Below are 18,135 nucleotides of genomic sequence, written 5' to 3' on the forward strand. Positions count from 1 at the left end.
CATTTCAGACTTGGTAAACATTTGTGTTGGAATACGGTCTGTGCTAGTGCTAATAAGGTATCTCTTATCACCCCATGCACACCTATGGCCTAACCCACAGCACTAGTCTGGCATTTACATGCGGCGCTCTGCTTAGCCTACATGAAAGCAGACACTGCGGGTCACGTGACAGCCCCACTGATTGCACGCAGGCGCTCTAGTCTCTCGGCCGCTTTCATTTTTCTTCCTGGACGGAGAGCCTGGAGCACTCGGGAGAGCAGTACGCATGCGCGCCGTGTCCGGCCGGCCAGGAACTCACGCTTGGTGCCCCTTGTCGTACAGCTTCCTCTCTGTGCTCGAGGATAAAGTGTGACCCCCTTATCGGGCTCGATGTCCCCGGCGCCGAGCTCGGGCCCCCCAGCGTGCTTCGGCCGGTGATGGTGAGGAACCGAGTGCAGCGGCTGCTGACTGCAATCAATAGGAGGATGATGAAGCTGCTCATTGCACTCGCCCTGATCGCCTATGTAGCCTGTGAGTGCCAGCTCCTTCCATTCATTGCCTCCACCTGCTCACTGACTGCCCCGGGCACCTTCCCTGGCACTGCCACCCTAGCTCTGGCACGGCCACCCAGCATGCTCCATCCTTGGTACCAGGCACTTGCTGCAACTGGGTATTTAGCCAGCACCACATCCCCCTAGCCTGGTGGCCCTCCACCCCCCTAGCCTGACCCTAGCACCCCCCCTTAGCCTGGCATGGCTCCCCCATCCCCAGCCAGGCATGGCAGCCCCTGTATGAGCATCCCATGCCACCCTCTGCCTGTTGTAGTGTTGGCACAGTTGATGTGCCAGTGTTGTTTATACTGTGCAGTGTCTGGCTATAGGCTGTTAAATGGGGTGGGTAGCCGCTTTCTCACTGTCTGGTTACTCTGACAGTCACCCTCCAGCTGTGCCTGGCACCGCGGCCTCCTGCTTTGGTAGGTGCCATCAAGGCATGTGTATGTGTGTACGCACTTCTCAAGACTTGCGTAAGGAATTGGGAGTCTAGAAAGGGGTTTACGTACCGGGAGTGTGTATCCCTATAACATTGAAGGGTGCCGCACGCTCTTTTACTACGTTAGAATATGACGTGCTGGAGGGTAGCTGTACAAAGCATCCTTTTTTCTTCCTCCTGCCAGCTAGTCCTATGTAACTTGTGTTACTCAGATGAGTACAGCAGGGTTGAACAAACCCTTAGAATTTGGATGTTTTCGAACAGGGAATTGTTTTGCAAGTTTTCACCTTTTATTTTCTTCCTCCTGTTGACAAATTGTGTACTATGACTTGTGGCATGTCATAAACAGAAATACAAGTATGCATTTTTTTTCCTTTTAACTAATTTGCCTTATGGCAAAATGGAGACTTTGTAAACGCCTACTTTAAAAAATATATATATTATTTTTGTTTGCATTTGCTGAAGATAATGTAAGTCCTAGAAACTTGTTATTTTACCAAGGGAAATCAATATCCCTATCAGACAGATATTTCTTAAATATTACACTAGTGCACTTTAGACTGTGTGTGTGTGTGTGTGTGTGTGTACTGTATTCATTATCTACAGAGTTGTTGCATATATAAAACCAACTTAAATGTGATAGAAGAGACTGAGGGGAAAACCCAATTTTACATCTAATGCGGATCATTTATTAAAAAATATATGGTGCTACATTCATAGTTTTGCATACTTATGCAGCAACCAGGAAGTCGCTAATCATTTTTAAGCCAATCTTTGCTTTCCAAATATGAGCTGACAGCAGGGCTTGGCTCAGGAGACCACATATGAGTGCCCAGAGCATACATACATATCATGGGTCTCATGAGGTCATTATTGCATATACTGATTAGCCACAACATTAAAACTACCAGCCTAATATTGTGTAGGTTCCCCTCATGCTGTCAAAACAGCTCTGATGCGTCAAGTCATGGACTCCGCAAGCCCTCTGAACGTTTCCTGTGTTATACGGCACCAAGACATCACCAGCAGATCCTTTAAGCAGGTTGCAAGGTGGGAACCCCATGGATCAGAAGTGTTGTTCCAGTACATCCCACAGATGCGTTATTGGATTGAGATCTGGGGTATTTGGAGGCCTGGACAACACCTTGAACTCTGTCATGTTCCTCAAATCATTCCTGAACAATTTTTGCATTGTGGCAGGGTGTATTATCCTACTGAAAGAGACCAATGCCATCATGGAACACCATTGCCATGAATGGGTATACATGATCTGCAACAATTTCTAGGCAGGTGGTACGTGTCAAAGTAACATCCACATGAATTCTAGGATGCAAGGTTTTCCAGCAGAACAGTATCCAGAGCATAACACTACCTCCACCATCCTGCCTTCTTCCCATAGTGTATCCTGATGCCATCCCACATAAACGACACATAAGCACCCAGCTATCCACCTGATCTAAATGAAAACCAGATTCAGACCAGGCAACCTTCTTCCATAGTTCCAGACACTGACATCCCCATTAGAGGCACATTTGGCAGTGGAAAGGGATCAACAATGCACTCTAGCCAGTAGGCTTGCACTAAAATGAATATTCTGGCCCGAAACCAAACATTCAAGATGCCCATGGCCAAAAATGACTCCCCCCCCCCCCCCCCCCCCAAGTGATTTTAAAATAGTTTTTTCTATATTATTATTGAATTAATAACTGCACATATGTAAATGGAAAGTTTACACTTGTAATTGGGGAACGTGGCAAACCCATACCAGGAGGAAGAAGTCCCCAACTATCTCCCCACAAACAAAACCTATATCTAGGCGAAGGCCTATAGTCGGTAGTTAGGAGGGTGAAGTCAAAGTACTGAAATTAATTTGGTGCACTAAATTCAACATTTTGCCTGTCTCTTGGAGATCATTCACTAAATGGCAACCTGAATTAAACTGAAAACCAGATTTGAAAAATTTAGGCTAAATTTGCCAAGATGTGACGAGAGGGAAGTTAGAAATCTATCCTGTTCAAATACTGTTGGCCCTCCCGTTCTTTCTCTCCAGTTTCTTCCTGTCATGAATCACCTCACCCCAGCTCCCTCCGATTGGTCAGATCCACAGTGATACATTCCGGCTATAGGATCAACAGGCAAAGCGGTCTATTGCTAGCAGCAAAGGAGGGGGGGTTCGGGCCTAGTTTGGAGCTCTTGGGCCTGCCTGGATTTGTGACTTTTTGTCTCGCCATGCACGGGAGAGCAGTGGAGCAGGAAGCCGATTGTAGGATCGGTAACAAGCCACGAAGAAGGAAAGACAGAAAAGAGAGACATGGACAGCCAGGTATTGAAAAAGACAGGTACTTTAGGCAGAATTACGGCCACTTTGTCTCAGGGAATCCAAGAGCAGGTTTGAGTGAGGCTCAGGAGACAAGGGGACTAGGAAGATGACACAAACAAGGGAACATGGACTTAGAGAGGTTTGGGATGGGGTATTGGCATCGAGCAAGGCAGAGAGGACCATGGGAGAGGGGTGTAATTTTCAACAGATTTGACACTTTTTCTTTTGAAAATTTCAGCAGCCGAAATTTCGGTGCATCTCTAATGGCCAGTTTGTGGCTGCACAGCCCCATACACTGAAAAATGAGATCGCTTTTCTATCATGGGCAGCATTGTTTTTCTGCAATTTGAGTTACAGTAGCTCTGCTGCATGATCGGACCAAACAGGCTAACCTTCGCACCCCACATGCATCACTTAGCCTTGGGCACCCATAACCCTTAAACCGGTTGTCCTTCCTTGCACCACTTTCGGTAGGTACTAACCACTTCGTGTCATGTCAACCCCACAAGAATTGCCGTTTTGGAGATGCTCTGACCCAGTTGTCTACCTATCACTATTTGGCCCTTGTCAAAGTCACATACTCATTTTTCCTGCTTCCAACACATTGAATTCAAGAACAGACTGCTCACTTGCATTCTAATATATTCCACTCCTACACAGGTGCCATTGTAACAATATAATCAATGTTGCTCATTAACCTGTCAGTGGTTTTAAAGGACCACTCTAGTGCCAGGAAAACATACTAGTTTTCCTGGCACTAGAGTGCCCTGAGGGTGCCCCCACCCTCAGGGACCCACTCCCGCCGGGCTCTGGGGGGAGGAAGGGGTTAAACTTACCTCTTTTTCTCCAGCGCCGGGCGGGGAGCTTTCCTCCTCCTCCTCTTCTTCCTTGCGACGTCATCGGCTGAATGCGCATGCGCGGCAGGAGCCGCGCTCGCATTCAGCCGGTCGCATAGGAAAGCATTCATAATGCTTTCCTATGGACGCTTGCGTGCTCTCACTGTGATTTTCACAGTGAGAAGCACCCAAGCGCCTCTAGTGGCTGTCAATGAGACTGGCTTCTCTGAAACTGCTATGTTTATATAAAAAAAAAGGGTAAAAGCTAGCTGGACCTGGCACCCAGACCACTTCATTAAGCTGAAGTGGTCTGGGTGCCTAGAGTGGTCCTTTAAGGTTGTGGCTGATCAGTGTATATGTATCTGTAATGCATATGACATTACATTGCTTTCTTATGGAAAGCACTTAGTTAAGTGCAGCAGTCACATTATAGTTTTTATTTCCTTCATTGGGCACTCTCCCAATGCTATATTCCATGCCAATGGTTTTTAACAGGCTTATCTAATCTTTTTGCTTTTGGAAACAGAAGCTGAAGAGTGCAGAAACCCCTAGACATCTAATGGAAGTGCATGGAGAAGATTGCATAGTATAGCTGCTAAGCTCCCTTTTATTTAAGAAAATGGGAATGGCAAATTCAAATTATTAAACATGTTTTTCTGGACATTTTACTTCATAGTGGTAAGATGAGAAGTATTTTCTTGGTCTTCCTTTTCAAGTCAAGTTTTGGGAAAACTCCCAGTCTAAAATGGATTTGGGAATACACACTAAATTTAGCATCATTAACTATCTCAATCTGAGCAATTAGTGATGTGGAAAAATATTAATAGAATATTTTGTAATCCTGGTTGCCACCTGTCATATATTTTGACCCTGTCATAACTTTGTATGTAAACTCGTCAGCAACTACCCTCAGTGTTAATCAGTGGTCAGGTGGTGGAGAGCGTAAAATTGCATAAGTGTTACCCAATTCATGTGGCTACAATATGTTAACACACTGACTTCTATCAAAGAAAGAACAGTAATAATGAAAACTTAAAAGAGAGAGGGAGGGTACGTTCGAACTCTCCTTCAGTTAATTAATTTTGTTTTGGGAGAATGTCACATGGAAACTGAATGAGGTCAAGTAGAGAGTTAGACAAGAAAAGTGTGATAAACTAGACTTTCAAGTAGTAGATATGCTAGATGGATATTTAGAACAAGAGTTGGTTATGTAATGATTCATGCATTTATTGTTAGAAATAAGTGTGTGTATGTATTCTAAAAACGGGTTTAAACTAAAGTGAGAATTCAAGTGAATTCAAAGCTGTACTGGAAACATAACTGAGTTAGAGAATTTTTTCATTTCAGCTATTTTTACCTTAAATTTGACATTCACTTTACATAGTTACATAGCTGAAAAGAGACTTGCGTCCATCAAGTTCAGCCTTCCTCACATATGTTTTTTGCTGTTGATCCAAAAGAAGGCAAAAAAAACAGTTTGAAGCACTTCCAATTTTGCAACAAGCTAGGAAAAAAATTCCTTCTTGACCCCAAAATGGCAGTCAGATTTATCCTTGGATCAAGCCGTTATTACCCTACATTGAAAGATTCTATCCTTGAATATTCTGTTTTTGCAAGTATGCATCTAGTAGCTGTTTGAACATCTGTATGGACTCTGATAAAACCACTTCTTCAGGCAGATAATTCCACATCCTGATTGTTCTTACAGTAAAAAAACCTTTCCTTTGCCTTAGACGAAATCTTCTTTCTTCTAGTCTAAACGCATGACCTCGTGTCCTATGTAAAGTCCGGTTTGTGAATAGATTTCCACACAATGGTTTGTATTGGCCTCGAATATATTTGTATAATGTTATCATATCCCCTCTCAGGCGACGTTTTTCTAAACTAAATAGGTTTAAATTTGTTAACCTTTAAATTCTCACTTTAGTGAATAAACCTCTGTGTGTGTTTATAAACATTTATAAGTTACTAATTGACCAGGACAATCTGCATACTCCACTCTGTTGTAGAGGCACACTGGATCAAATTGTCTTGCTTTTAAAAAAAAACAATAACAAAATTCTGCCTTTTTTTTTCTTCAGAATCTGGGCTTTATGGGGTTATTTACTTCATTTCTTCTGCTTTCTATTAAATATACTCTCCAAGCTCTCTAACCACTGCAACTTGTCATAGTGATAATGTCACCCACCCCCAATTGTCATGCTATTTTTTTTTTTTTTTTTAATGGTTTGACCTATTACTTGTGGACCCTCTCCTGAGCTAATCCCTACAGTTAGCTGATTGCTCTTCACAAGAACGCTCTAGCCCTGCCCTGGTAAGGGTATTCTATATTTGGAGTTGACTTTGGAGGCATGGAGTGGACCCCTTGTAAAAAGTCAAACTGTTCAAAAACACTATTTACAATGCCAGAGAACTCCCAACACCATAAACCCTACAGCAAGCTGTACATGTTGTATGGTGCTTGCAGTGTTCCATTCCAAGAAGCAAGAGAGTGAAGACGACATGTTTAGCATTTGTCAAATGCTGAGCTAGTAGTGATCACTCCTTTACATTCAACTAAAATACGTAATGTCCCCATATTGTCAAGCTGACATGCCCTGTTAAAGTGTATAATGCATAAACAGGTCATGCATGGTTCATTACCTGTAGTTGACACCATAATATTTCTTCAGAAGTGTGAACATGGAATTCTAGTGTTTATTCAAAGGTTTTGTGATGAAATATATTGTTTTATTTCTTGGAGACATTGGGGATTAGTAGTAAATACCATGCTAAAGTGAAGAAACTGTTTAGAGAATGTGTGCGTTTTAAATTGTCACACTTGCAAATTATTCCTATTGTTGCTTCAGAATGTGTACAATGTATAACTGGCAGTGGGCTGCCATTTATGTGACAACTTTTTATTATTGCCATTTATATAACACTAACAGATTCCATAGCGCTTTAAAATATTATGACGGGAGATTTAACTATAAATAGGACGATTATAAAAAAAAAAAACTTACAGGAACGATAGGTTGAAGACGACCCTGCTCAAATGAACTTAGTCTATAAAATATCAGTTCATTGTATAGCTGCTAATAATGGCTTCAAATGTAGATTTATTTGGATTACCGTATATACCCGAGTATAAGCCGACCCGAATATAAGCCGAGGCCTCTAATTTTACCCAAAAAAACTGGGAAAACTTATTGACTAGGGTGGGAAATGCAGCAGCTACTGGTAAATTGCTAAATAAAATTAGATCCTAAAAAAATTATATTGAATATTTATTTACAGTGTGTATATAATGAATGCAGTGTGTGTGTGATGGAGAGCCTTGGTGGGGTGTGGGCATTTTTATTATTTTTTTAAAAATTATTTTAATATTTTTTTGTTTTTTATTAGTAATTTTTTTTAATTATTTTTTTTTATTTATTTATTATTTTATTACATTTGTATTTATTTTTTCGTCCCCCCTCCCTGCTTGATACATGGCAGGGAGGGGGGCTCTCACTCCCTGGTGATCCAGTGGCATTGGCAGTTCAGTGGAGGGGGCTGTCAGAGAGCTCTTACTTACCTCTCCTGTCAGCTCCCTTCTCCTCCGCGCCGGTCCGGTCAGCTCCCTCTGCAAGTCCCAGTGTAAGTCTCGCGGCTGCGCTATGACCCCGCGGCTCTTGCGAGACTTACACTGGGAGCCGACAGGTGAGCTGACCGGACCGGCGCGCAGGACAAGGGAGCTGACAGGAGCTGCAGGAGAGGTAAGTAAGAGCTCCCTGCCAGCCCCCCTCCTACACAGCCCCATTGTCTGTATTATGGCAATGTAAATTGCCATAATACAGACATTGACTCGAGTATAAGTCGAGTTGGGGTTTTTCAGCACAAAAAATGTGCTGAAAAACTCAACTTTTACTAGAGTATATACGGTAGATGAAAACACGAAGCAGCCAATTAGTAGAAGAAATTTGATCTGAAATCACAACTGTGTTCTGTCTTTTCATGTAACTTTGCTCACTGGCTGTTTTGTAACAGTTTAAGGATTTTTGGACTTTTACTTTAAAATGTACCGGTTGCTTCTGGGATTTTTGTGTGTTGATCTCAGAGGCATAAAGGAAGTTGGAATAATATAGGAAGTTCTCCCTCTGTGCTGCTGTCTTCAGCTCATTGCTCATTGTAGATGAGTCTCCAGAAACCGCATTACTGCTCTATCCTGTACAAACAAACCTCTGATGGGTGGAAGAGCACATAGGCTTCTTTACAGATGTTATAACACCATAGGTATGGATTGCTCGTGAGGTTGCCTTTTCCCATCAGAGGTTAAAGGGACACTATAGTCACCCAAACCACTTCAGCTCAATGAAGTGGTCTGGGTGCCAGGTCCCTCAGGTTTTAACCCTTCAGATGCAAACATAGCAGTTTCAGAGAAACTGCTATGTTTACATTTGGGGTTAAGCCAGCCTCTAGTGGCTGTCTTCCGGACAACCACTAGAGGCGCATCTGCCACGCTGGAGGCATATTATGCCCCCATTGCGCAGAGCGTCCATAGGAAAGCATTGAGAAATGCTTTCCTATGGACACTTTGCGCGTGCGGCACTTGCTGCGCATGCACATTCATCTCAGCTGACAGGGGAGGAGAGGTCACCGGCGCTGGAATAAGGTAAGTGGCTGAAGGTGTTTTAACCCCTTCAGCACCACGGGAGGGGGACCCTGAGGGTGGGGGCACCCTCAGGGCACTATAGTGTCAGGAAAACCGCTTTGTTTTCCTGACACTATAGTGATCCTTTAAGGAAAAGGCATAGCAAGTTGGCCATAAATAAATTGTTGAAGTTGTGTTAAAATTAGGTTCTCGATCAGGTTTAAATGCCCAGTTTATTGTAACTCATATAAACTTGCACTTTTTTTTTCAGTCCCACGTGTTACGAAATCTTACTGATTAAAACTGCATTCCTATATTTTCTTTTTGTTTAATATAGTCTATATCTCCTACACAGGGGTCAAGTCCTGGGGAAAAAAGTGTGGGAACTCACCCAGGATTCCGCCTCCTTCCCCCCCCCCCGCCTTAAAAAAAATTGCACTCCTATGCATATAGTGCAGTGCAGGGTGTGTATAATGAATGTAGTGTGTTTGTAGTGAATGCAGAGTATGGATAATGAATGTAGTGTGTTTGTAGTGAGTGCAGTGTGTATAATGAATGTAGTGTGTTTGTAGTGAGTGCAGTGTGTATAATGAATGTAGTGTGTTTGTAGTGAGTGCAGTGTGTATAATAAATTTAGTGTGTTTGTAGTGAGTGCAGAGTGTGTATAATGAATGTAGTGTGTTTGTTGTGAGTGCAGTGTGTGTATAATTAATGTAGTGTGTTTGTAGTAAGTGTAGAGTGTGTATAATGAATGTAGTGTATTTGTAGTAAGTGTAGAGTGTGTATAATGAATGCAGTGTGTTTGTAGTGAGTGCGGATTGTGTATAATAAATGTAGTGTGTTTGTGGTGAGAGCAGAGTATGTATAATGAAGTGTTTGTAGTGAGTGCAGTGTGTATAATAAATGTAGTGTGTTTGTAGTGAGTGCAGAATGTGTATAATGAATGTAGTGTGTGTGTGTAGTGAGTGCAGTGTGTATAATGAATATAGTGTGTAGTGAGTGCAAAGTGTGTATAGTGAATGTAGTGTGTTTGTAGTGAGTGCAGTGTGTATAATGAATGTAGTGTGTTTGTAGTGAGTGCAGAGTGTGTATAATGAATGTAGTGTGTTTGTAGTGAGTGCAGATTGTGTATAATGAATGCAGTGTATGTAGTGTGTTTGTAGTGAATGCAGTGTATGTAGTGTGTTTGTAGTGAGTGCAGAGTGTGTATAATGAATGCAGAGTCTATATAATGAATGCAGAGTGTGTATAGTGAATGTAGTGTGTTTGTAGTGAGTGCAGAGTGTGTATAATGAATGCAGTGTATGTAGTGTGTGTGTAGTGAATGCAGAGTGTGTATAATGAATGCAGAGTGTGTATAATGAATGCAGAGTGTGTATAATGAATGCAGAGTGTGTATAATGAATGCAGAGTGTGTATAATGAATGCAGAGTGTGTATAATGAATGCAGAGTGTGTATAATGAATGCAGAGTGTGTATAGTGAATGCAGAGTGTGTATAGTGAATGTAGTGTGTGTAGTGAGTGCAGTGTGTACAGTGAATTTAGTGTGTTTGTAATGAGTGCAGAGTGTGTATAATGAATGTAGTGTGTTTGTAGTGAGTGCAGATTGCGTATAATGAATGCAGTGTATGTAGTGTGTTTGTAGTGAATGCAGTGTATGTAGTGTGTTTGTAGTGAGTGCAGAGTGTGTATAATGAATGCAGAGTGTGTATAATGAATGCAGAGTGTGTATAATGAATGCAGAGTGTGTATAGTGAATGTAGTGTGTTTGTAGTGAGTGCAGAGTGTGTATAATGAATGCAGTGTATGTAGTGTGTGTGTAGTGAATGCAGAGTGTGTATAGTGAATGTAGTGTGTATAGTGAATGTAGTGTGTGTAGTGAGTGCAGTGTGTGTAGTGAGTGCAGTGTGTGTAGTGAGTGCAGTGTGTACAGTGAATTTAGTGTGTTTGTAATGAGTGCAGAGTGTGTATAATGAATGTAGTGTGTTTGTAGTAAGTGCAGATTGTGTATAATGAATGCAGTGTGTGTGCTGGATTATGTGTGTGTGTGTGTGTGTGGGTGCTGGATGATTGTGTGTGTGTGTGTGCTGGATGATGTGTGTGTGTGCTGGATGATGTGTGTGTGTGCTGGATGATGTGTGTGTGTGCTGGATGATGTGTGTGTGTGCTGGATTGTGTGTGTGTGCTGGATTGTGTGTGTGTGCTGGATTGTGTGTGTGTGCTGGATTATGTGTGTGTGTGCGCTGGATGATGTGTGTGTGTGTGCGCTGGATGATGTGTGTGTGTGCGCTGGATGATGTGTGTGTGTGCGCTGGATGATGTGTGTGTGTGCGCTGGATGATGTGTGTTGGATGATGTGTGTGTGTGTGCTGGATGATGTGTGTGTGTGCTGGATGATGTGTGTGTGTGTGCTGGATGATGTGTGTGTGTGTACTGGATTATGTGTGTGTGTACTGGATTATGTGTGTGTGTGTGTGCTGGATTATGTGTGTGTGTGTGTGCTGGATTATGTGTGTGTGTGTGTGCTGGATTATGTGTGTGTGTGTGTGCTGGATTATGTGTGTGTGTGTGTGCTGGATTATGTGTGTGTGTGTGTGTGCTGGATTATGTGTGTGTGTGTGTGCTGGATTATGTGTGTGTGTGTGTGCTGGATTATGTGTGTGTGTGTGTGCTGGATTATGTGTGTGTGTGTGTGTGCTGGATTATGTGTGTGTGTGCTGGATTATGTGTGTGTGTGCTGGATTATGTGTGTGTGTGCTGGATTATGTGTGTGTGTGCTGGATTATGTGTGTGTGTGCTGGATTATGTGTGTGTGTGCTGGATTATGTGTGTGTGTGCTGGATTATGTGTGTGTGTGCTGGATTATGTGTGTGTGTGCTGGATTATGTGTGTGTGTGCTGGATTATGTATGTGTGTGCTGGATTATGTGTGTGTGTGTACTGGATTATGTGTGTGTGTGTGTGCTGGATGATTGTGTGTGTGTGTGTGTGTGTGTGTACTGGATTATGTGTGTGTGTACTGGATTATGTGTGTGTGTGTGCTGGATTATGTGTGTGTGTGCTGGATTATGTGTGTGTGTGCTGGATTATGTGTGTGTGTGCTGGATTATGTGTGTGTGTGCTGGATTATGTGTGTGTGTGCTGGATTATGTGTGTGTGTGCTGGATTATGTGTGTGTGTGCTGGATTATGTGTGTGTGTGCTGGATTATGTGTGTGTGTGTTGGATTATGTGTGTGTGTATGTACTGGATTATGTGTGTGTGTGTGTGTGTACTGGATTGTGTGTGTGTGTGTACTGGATTATGTGTGTGTACTGGATTGTGTATGTGTGTGTGTGTGTACTGGATTGTGTATGTGTGTGTGTGCTGGATTATGTGTGTGTGTGCTGGATTATGTGTGTGTGTGCTGGATTATGTGTGTGTGTGCTGGATTGTGTGTGTGCTGGATTGTGTGTGTGCTGGATTGTGTGTGTACTGGATTATGTGTGTGTGTGTGCTGGATTATGTGTGTGTGTGTGTGCTGGATTATGTGTGTGTGTGTGTGCTGGATTATGTGTGTGTGTGTGTGCTGGATTATGTGTGTGTGTGCTGGATGATGGGGGGGGGATGCATTTGCTTTTTAACTTTTATGTGTTTTTTTTTTTTTTACTTTACTCCCCCCTCCCTGCTTCTTACCTTGTCAGGGAGGGGGGAGATCGCCTGGTGGTCCGGTGGAGGGTAGCAGCCGCTGCACACAGGAACCCATCACACGCGGCGTTCTTCTCCAGCTCTCTCAGCTTCAACTCTCGCGAGACTCGCCTGTGCGGAGCGTTGCCATGGTAACCCGTGGCAACGCTCTTACAGCTGCGGGTCTCGCGAGATTTGAAGCTGAGAGAGCTGGAGAAGAACGCCGCGTGTGATGGGTTCCTGTGTGCAGTTAGCAGGGCAGGTCCTGCAGGACTGGGAACAGCGTTCCTGCTTTGGAAAAAGTGCAGGAACGCCGTTCCCATGCGTTCCTGCAGGACTCGAGCCCTGCTCCTACATCTTTTTATGAAAAATATAACCACCATCCCCACGCCCCCCCCCCCAAAAAAAAATCCAAATAATAAAACTATATATTATGCCCATCTAGTTACTAGCTGTAGACGTGCCCAGTTGTGTTTTTACAGAAGGCTACTTTTGAATCTTACACTGTCTAGTTTTCAATGCTACAATGCTGTGCATTTGCAAATGACAAGGCCACTTTATCAATTGAGTTTTGAGGTCAAGCTAACAATTTAATTTTTTCAACAATTTTGTTTCTCTAGAACAGTATTGAAATATAAATACCATGAAATGTTTTTGTTTTCTTTACTTCATAAATTATTTTGCTAACAGAGATCAGTATTTTTTTTTTCCCCCTCTCATTCCCGTGTCCATTTGATAATAGTATATAATCTCAGAATTAAATGTGCTACTCCAAAGACAAAATCTCCTTTTGGGAGAAACAAAACTGACTTGGAAATGATTGTCTGATCAGAGCTCAGCTTCATGTTGTGTTTCTCATCAGCTGTAACACTGTCTTGCTGTCATTGTCTGCCAGCTGCTGTAGAGATCATCTCTCCACTGGCCACTCTGTTTGTTGTATTATTATTTTCATTTTTAATTCCCCTGGAATTTTAGCTTAATTTGAATACAAATTTTATACATAAGATGTGCCTCAGACATTCTGTTTTCTCTCTAGCTCCTTTTTTTTTAGTGGCTACTATTGCACTATGGGAAGCCACAATTTTTTTGATTAAGGAGTCACTTCCTAAAGGGTTACTCCAACCACCTTGACCAATTCATCGATTTAGATGTGATCATGGTGGTAGGTGTTATATATGTGCAGTATTTCAGCATAAAACCACTCAACACACCATGTAATCTGCACATTTGTTCTGGGGGCTAGTTACACTGCCGGGCTACCTAATGTCTATTCTGTGCATTTTTTACAGCTGCCATCAGCTTGCTGACAACAGACATAATAATAATAATAATAATAATCTTGGAAGGGAAAGTGTGCTCTCTCCTCTCTCCCCCTTCTTTAGTAAAAGCCCCCTGTTCTGGGGATGTCTGGGATGGTGTGGAAGGCAACTCTGGAAGGAAAGGGAGATAGTGTGGGAGCAGAAGTGAGGAAGATGGAGGGGAAAAACATTGGGGGGGGGAATCCTAAGGGATCTAAGGATTCCACTTTACCGCCATAGCTGCGAAGGCCCAGGGGCCAGTGCAGATGTTTGACCCCAACTTCTAGATGCCTACCTATGCTTATATGTTTCATTAATGTATTGGTCATGCTGTTGACAAGTTTATTAATATCCACATCTAAATGCTATTTGAGAACAACCACACTTTAGAATAAGCAATAAATATGATACTGTGTTTAATAATAACAAATTCAATTTCAGGCACCTCCTCTATTTATTCTTGCGCAAGATTCCCCTGCCCCCTATGATTTATGATTCTGAGCATATATCCTTTGGAGAAATATGTGCATATCCTGCATCTACTCTGTGCAGGGAAAAACACAATAATGCTACTTAGTAGATTTTCACTCTCAGAGTTGTATTGCTGAGTTAAATTTTGTGTTTACTATGTTATTCTTTAAACTGTACATTTTTGGAAATGAACCAGAGAAATGCCAATTTTAGGCCAAAATGATCAAACTGGAAATTTCTCTAACCTGGCAATTTTTCCCTCAGTTTGGCTACTAGGAAGAAAATTAGCTGTTCTCTCGATCATTCTTGTATTGGTGAATATCACTAATAATTATATGCCTTTAAAGACTGTACAACTCACACTGTTTCTTTGTAATAATACAAAGGTTTGTGTATCCAATATGATTATTTCCATAACCTGCACTTATTTTTTTTTTTTTCCCCTTTCTTTTCACCAGCTGTTTGGGGAAACTTTGTCAACATGAGGTAAGCACATCACATGCTATATCTTCCTGCATACTTTTTCCCCATTTGGACCATACTTTCCAAGTGCCCCTATTTTTCTGGGACAGTCTATCTGTGGGACCCAAACACCCCATTCTTCTTTCCACTTTTGTAGGAATTTAGTGTGTTTACTGTAAAAGGGTATCCCAGAGTGCATCAATAGAATTTAAAGGGACACTCCATACACCTAAAGCTTTAGACTTATTTTGTCCGTTTTTTTTGTATTACTTGTCTATTAGGAGTACAATATCATGTGCAGGTTGACAACTCTACTATTTACCCCCAGCAGCACCACTGCCCATCATAAATCATGATTTGCTGTCACCTCATCACAATCCAAATGATTTTTTTTTTTTTTTTCTAATATAGTTTGCTATGAGAGGCTGAATGCTTCCAATCGATAACTCAATTTAGCAATTAGGCATGTTAATTTTGCAGTGTCAAACTAAAACGCGTGTATCTGCACTCATGCAGCAAATGGAAGCAGCCTTGAGGTTTTCTAAGGTAGATTTGGCACCTATTTTTAATCTCTTCAGATGTATATCAACTTCCCTGTTAATTAAGCTGTCTGCATGTTTTATCCAACTACAGAGCTATTCATTAAATTAGGGAGGGTTGAGCATATACAGAAGACAGAAGGTCTCTTTACATTTAGCGGTTTATTTACTAAACTCTAAATTGTAGTGAATTACAATTCACACAGCACAAATTCAGAGCCAATAATCACTTGGTGAACAAACTATTCTACATTGATTACTTATAAAATATGGTCTAATCTTTATCTACACAATCTGACTACGTTAATAACAAATGGTTGTATTTTTTTATTTTTTTTAATGTATTGATTCAATTCTGTAATAATTCACTGTACAGGCTGGAAGAAGTGAAGCAATGTCTACACTCAGTTAAAGGTACACTAAAGTCACAAGAACAACATCAGCTTAATGTAGTTGTTCTGGTGAATGTAAGAATTCCCTGCAGGCATTTTTATGCAAACACTGCTTTTTCAGAGAAAATGAAGTATTTACATTGCCCTCTAGGCACACCTCCAGTGGCCACTCCTCAGATGGCCACTGGAGGTGCTTCCTGGGGCAGTGCTACACAAAATACACTGATCTTTCCTCCTAGAGATGCATTGATTCAACACATCTCTATGAAGAGGTGCTGATTAGACAAGCAGTAATTTGGTCCTGCCCCCGCCCTGCCTCCTTGCCGATTTCAGCCAATCCAATGCTTTTTTTTTTTTCCCCAAGAATATGTCCGGGCAGCAATCCATGATCAAGTTTTAGAGATGTTGGCTGATGCAATATGACAGTGATCCAAAGTACACCTATCCACAAAAGAGTGGCTGAAAATGAAGTAGATTTGTGTTTTCGAGTGGCCACTTAAGAGTCAGAGAACTCGGAAATATTTTATGAATGTTTTGAGAATTCACCCCTACTATTCTGTTTAACTTCATCTTCAACTTTGTGCAAGCCTTATTAGCAACTACAGGAAATGTTTGGATGATGTGGCTGCCAAAGTAGGATCTACAAATTACCAAATTCAAAAATTTGTCTACTTTTTCCAGCCTGTACTTTTCAATAAAAACATGCATTTCTGTGTTATTGTTTTGTTAGTTTTTATTGTTGGTGTTTTTTGTTTTTTTGGTGTCCGATTGCTTGTCTGTAATTGTGACTTAGATGATTAAACTGCACTTAAAGGATCACTATAGTCACCAGAACAACTACAGCTTAATGTAGTTGTTCTGGTGAGTGTAATCATTCCCTTCAGGCATTTTCATGTAAACCCTGTCTTTTCAGAGAAAAGGCAGTGTTTACCCCTAGGGACACCTGCAAGTGGCCGCTCCTCTGATGGCCACTGGAGTGACTTCCTGCAGTAAGCAGCCCTGCTGTGCAGCGTCCCCACGCTCTGCATGAAGACGCTGAATTTTCCTTATAGAGATGCATTGATTCAATGCATATCTATAAGGAGGTCCTGATTGGCCAAAACTGCATTTGGCCCTGCCCCCATGTCAATTCTAGCCAATCGAAAGGTTTTCCTATGGGAAAGCATTTGATTGGCTAAAAATCAACCATTTTGGTGATGTCACAAAGGGGGCAGAGCCAGCGCCGGCATACCTGCACGGCGCTAGAAATAAGGTGAGTTTTAAACTTTCATAGAGAAGCTAAGGGGGGGCAAGCCACCTAAATGATGGGTTTAGCACTATAAGGTCAGGAATACATGTTTGTGTTCCTGACCCTATAGTGATCCTTTAATGAGTAAGTGCAATGCAGAATTCCAGGTAATTATTCTTACGACAGTACTTTATTTACTCTGAACGCACTTGTTGATGTTCATATCGGTTTTTCTTTCTTTTTTTTTTTTTTTTTTTGTCCTGTGTGATTTTTGTGCTGAATTTCATATTATCTTTTAGCAGGTCAATTCAGGAAACTGGGGAACAAAAAATGGAAAAGCAATTAGAAGAGGTTTGTACTTCTCCAATATATTATGTGACGGCAATATATATATTTCTATGTATGAATGTACATATAACTATATTACAATTCTTACTTAATTTAAAATGATTTTTACAGTGATATTGTTTAATGTTTACAAAAATAAGTCAAATTTAATGATCCATGGATCAATCGCTTCTTTTTAGAGAATTATTCCAACCTCCATGACCACTTCCAGTTTTTTTATATATATATATATTTGTGGAATTTTTTTTATTTTTTTAAATATCTGTTATTCTGACAAAACAATAAATCGACTATTGTGTTTATGATCGCCCATAAATGTGAGCTTGATTCTCGATCCATGGAGGGATATTTTCTGAAGACTGAAGTTTATTTAAAAATATTTTTAAAGAGTGGTATATGCGTAAAAAAGAGAAGATAAAAAGAATAATAGATTTTAACACTTTAATAATAAAAAGTGATGATTACATAACCTAGAAATAAATCCTACAAAATAAATGTCCCAGAATTGCCCTTTTGATCAGAAGCACTTGTGGCCTTTTCTGTACATAATGATATTGCTACAGAAATAACTTAATGGATTAAAAAATATGCCAGTGAATATTTAGTTAAATTCATTCTTACTTGGGTATATGGTTTACATGGCAAGGGTAGATGAGCAGGACACATGAGAAGCTGGATCCTACGCTTCAGGCTCTAATCAATTAGTGTTAGAAAATATTTTGAAAATAATGGGAACAACACGGGAACAAAAACTCTGGTTCTTATGGCACTAAAGAATATTCATTAAGGAATTAAACATTTAAGATTTGTATTAGACTTGTTCAGTAAACAACGTTTCCTTTCTATCAATCAAAGTGTACATATTTTCCCCATTCTTTTAGTTTATTGCACCTTTGAGGGAGAAGATACGAGATTTAGAAAAAAGGTGAGTACCCAAGCAATCTGATTGGTTGCAGGATTTGTATTCCATGGTTCTATATTATTATTTCAAT

General features: G+C 41.1%; 1 protein-coding gene across 3 annotated transcripts in view; it reads left to right on the forward strand.

Moving 5' to 3' along the window:
- Positions 1 to 206: 206 nt before the first annotated feature.
- Positions 207 to 18,135, forward strand: part of UXS1 (UDP-glucuronate decarboxylase 1) — a 63,895-nt gene continuing 45,966 nt past the window's right edge. Inside the window, exons 1-4 of one of the 3 annotated variants that reach the window (XM_063458161.1) lie at positions 207 to 510; positions 14,633 to 14,660; positions 17,095 to 17,146; positions 18,025 to 18,068. In XM_063458161.1, coding sequence (XP_063314231.1) covers positions 417 to 510; positions 14,633 to 14,660; positions 17,095 to 17,146; positions 18,025 to 18,068 — 218 coding nt within the window. In that variant the 5' untranslated portion in view covers positions 207 to 416. The remainder of the gene's footprint in view (positions 511 to 14,632; positions 14,661 to 17,094; positions 17,147 to 18,024; positions 18,069 to 18,135) is intronic. The other 2 variants (XM_063458170.1, XM_063458178.1) reach the window with 2 other exon arrangements.

The sequence above is a fragment of the Pelobates fuscus genome, chromosome 1 (genome assembly GCF_036172605.1).
Source record: "Pelobates fuscus isolate aPelFus1 chromosome 1, aPelFus1.pri, whole genome shotgun sequence".
In the NCBI taxonomy this organism is placed as follows: Eukaryota; Metazoa; Chordata; class Amphibia; order Anura; family Pelobatidae; genus Pelobates; species Pelobates fuscus.